A 3,034-nucleotide genomic window follows, 5' to 3' on the forward strand; every position below is an offset into this window, starting at 1 on the left:
ACAAGACAGGCATAACAAACAAAATCAAAACAAAGGGTTCCACAAAACAAATCCAAAAACAAACAAGCCTGAAAAACGAACAAACAAACCCGCAAAACAAACAAACAAAACAAACCCTACAAAAACACTGTAAAACATGAAGTAACTCAATATGAGCCAAAATTGTTTTCCGGCGAATGAACCCGTCAGCGTGTCCCCTCTTACCACTGGTATTCCACTCCGCGTTGTTCTCATGCCGTCCGTCTCTCATGGTGTTCTCCACAAAGTCTAGCGGGTCAGCCCCGGACACCAAAATGTCCCTCAGCAAAGCTATGTAAGCAATGGCTAGTCTCAGGGTGTCGATTTTGGACAAACGTTTTTCAAACGGGAATGTGGGGACATGCAGACGTAGCTCTTCGAAAGCGCCATTGATGCTCATCATCCGCTTCCGCTCTCTGACATTGGCGGCTGCGCGGTGAACCACGCCAAACTGGAACCCGTACTGCGTGTGATAGGAGCCTGGGGGAGCGCACACAGCACGTGAGGATGAAACCAACAACAATAGACGTAGTCAGGTACAGAACAAACAGGACACCGTCAGATCACAGCAGGCTATACTTTTTAGTTTTAGTAGAGGTTTTTACGGCGCTCGCAACTGCATAAGGCCATATGAGCGCCGGCTATACTTTGATCTCAGCAAAATAGACATACACATATAGTCAGATATAACAACAAAATAGATATACATGTGTCGTCAGATACATAACAAAATGGACATAATCACACAACGAACTAGACATAGTCACAGCCATAGTCAGATCTCAACAAAATGGACATTTCGCACGACTGGAAGGTGATGAAGGATGGCATTTTGGAACAATTATATTAACAATCCAGACAAGAGAATGAGACTGGGAGAAGAGCAAAGAGGAGGCTCCATTTGGCTGTGGGTTGGGGTTTGTTGTTTGTTGTGCTTTGTTTGTTTGTTAGTTTGTTTTGTTGTTGTTGTTGTTGTTGTTTGTTGTTTTGTTGTTGTTGTTGTTTTGGTTGTTTTTTTGTGGTTTTTTTGTGTTTTTTTTTTGGGGTTTTTACTGATGTGTATTGGGGGGTTTTCTAAATACACAACAAATTACTGATATTGATATTGTGTGTGTGTATGTGTGTGTGTGTGTGTGTGTGTGTGTGTGTGTGTGTGTGTGTACGTGTGTGTGTGTGGGTGGGGTTGTGTGTGTGGCTTTGTGTGTGTGTGTGGTTGCTTTTTTAAGTACTTTTTAAAAAGTGTACACTGTTGTCTTTTGCAGAAGTTGCAGCTCCTGCATAACATAAAAAAGTTCATGAGCATTGAAAGGATTATAGAAACCATTCAAAACGTATAATATGTGAATTTAACGTCCAAATCTAGACGACACAGCCAAATAAGTAGAGAGTCCTGGAGACCCCATCAACAACAAAAGTTCACGAATGTCCTTTTGGGGATTTGAACAAGGGCCGTACGCGCTGTGGTCCAGGATAACGCTAACTCGCTAACTGAGGTAACAGTGCAGTGGCTAAAATATGGAAAAGTTATACAAACAAACGAATAAAACTGGAGATGGAACGGAAGTAGTGTGTACACGGAATGAGTAATACAACTGAAACAAGAGGGGGAAAATGGACAGTTAGAAGTACCTTGTCTGCTGTGGGGTATCCTTCTCCAATACAAGGAAGGAACGACAGATAAGCAAGACCATGGCAGAAAAGCACATACTCAAAAAACAAGAAGCAACAAGACAACGTATAACAAAGAAAGCTGATTTGTTCGATTTAGAAAAAAAAAACCCTTAGAGACTGACATGCCGAGAACGAATATTATAGGCGGCGTCCATTGATAGGATCGGTTCGGTTCGGTTGACTCAGGGCCTTGGAAACAAACGCGTTTGTTTTTGTATGTCATAATCGAATTGGGTCGAAATGTGCCACGCTGTTAGATTTTGACCATTCATAGAGGAAAATCCGATTTGTCCCAAGTTCATTCGAACGACCGAACAGAACCGAACCGAACGATCTAGCCAACGAGAACCGCCTATTACGATCGTATTGGACACTGCATCCCGAGCTGAGATTGTCATTGCCGCAAAAACATGTTCTAGTTGCAAACGTGTACTTGTGTACTCTGAGCACAACAGTGACGCGTCCGATGTTGGGTCAGTTAGTTAGTTTTAGTAGAGGTTTTACGGCGCTCGCAACTGCATAAGGTAATATGAGTGCCAGAAAATAAGAGGTGTTACAAGAGAGTAACAAACATAAAAAGAAGGAGGGAGAAAGGGACGATAGATGATGGGTCAGTTAAAATTTTAAAAAGAAACAATCAAAAGATTTGATATTGGAGATTTCTGACCACCTGTTATTTGCTTAACTACAAGCAGTGGATGGTTGGCGGGTGCTCAGGTGTGGTTAGCTTTTCTTTTTTTCTTTTTTTTTTTGCTATCGAACATCTATCGTCCGTATCTCTCCTCCTTCTTTTTTGTGTTTGTTACTCACTTATAACGCTCCTTATCTTCGGCATTTGTATTTCGACCTAATTGTATTGCAAGCGCCGTAAAATCCTTACAAAAATCTAAACTAACTTCGAGCAAGACATTGTGCCGAGAGCCGTCCAGTGTGGCGCAGCCGGCTGCTGCCCTAGAATTTCGAAATTCTATCTGCTCAGTATCTAGTTTGGAGAAATTTTAAGTTTAAAATTTGGAGTTTCCCAACTTGCCAAGCTTTTACTAATGCAATTCTTTGAATATTTTAATAGCGACTGCGAATAATGTTGCGATTTTGATAGTGAGCAGATAATACATTTGGTTTCTGACCGTATGGTCTTAGAAACTCAAAAAGGCCAAAATCACAAACGTACCCAAAACCGCGGTAGTTCAATGGGCTAGAGAGACGGCTGAATTTTCCTTGCTTTCCTGCTACAGAAAATCTTCCCACTCTGACCCGTGTGTGTGTGAGTGTGTGTGTGTGTGTGTGAGAGAGAGAGAGAGAGAGAGAGAGAGAGAGAGAGAGAGAGAGAGAGAGAGAGAGAGAG

At 42.0% G+C, this 3,034-nt stretch overlaps 1 protein-coding gene across 1 annotated transcript in view; it reads right to left on the minus strand.

The window, feature by feature from the left end:
• The window catches only part of LOC101850236 (helix-loop-helix protein 13-like), a 6,621-nt gene that overhangs the window by 1,473 nt on the left and 2,114 nt on the right, over nt 1-3,034 (minus strand). Inside the window, exon 2 of the mRNA XM_005094817.2 lies at nt 205-498. Within this exon, the coding sequence (XP_005094874.1) occupies nt 205-498 (294 nt within the window). The remainder of the gene's footprint in view (nt 1-204; nt 499-3,034) is intronic.

This window comes from Aplysia californica, unplaced genomic scaffold (genome assembly GCF_000002075.1).
Source record: "Aplysia californica isolate F4 #8 unplaced genomic scaffold, AplCal3.0 scaffold00089, whole genome shotgun sequence".
In the NCBI taxonomy this organism is placed as follows: Eukaryota; Metazoa; Mollusca; class Gastropoda; order Aplysiida; family Aplysiidae; genus Aplysia; species Aplysia californica.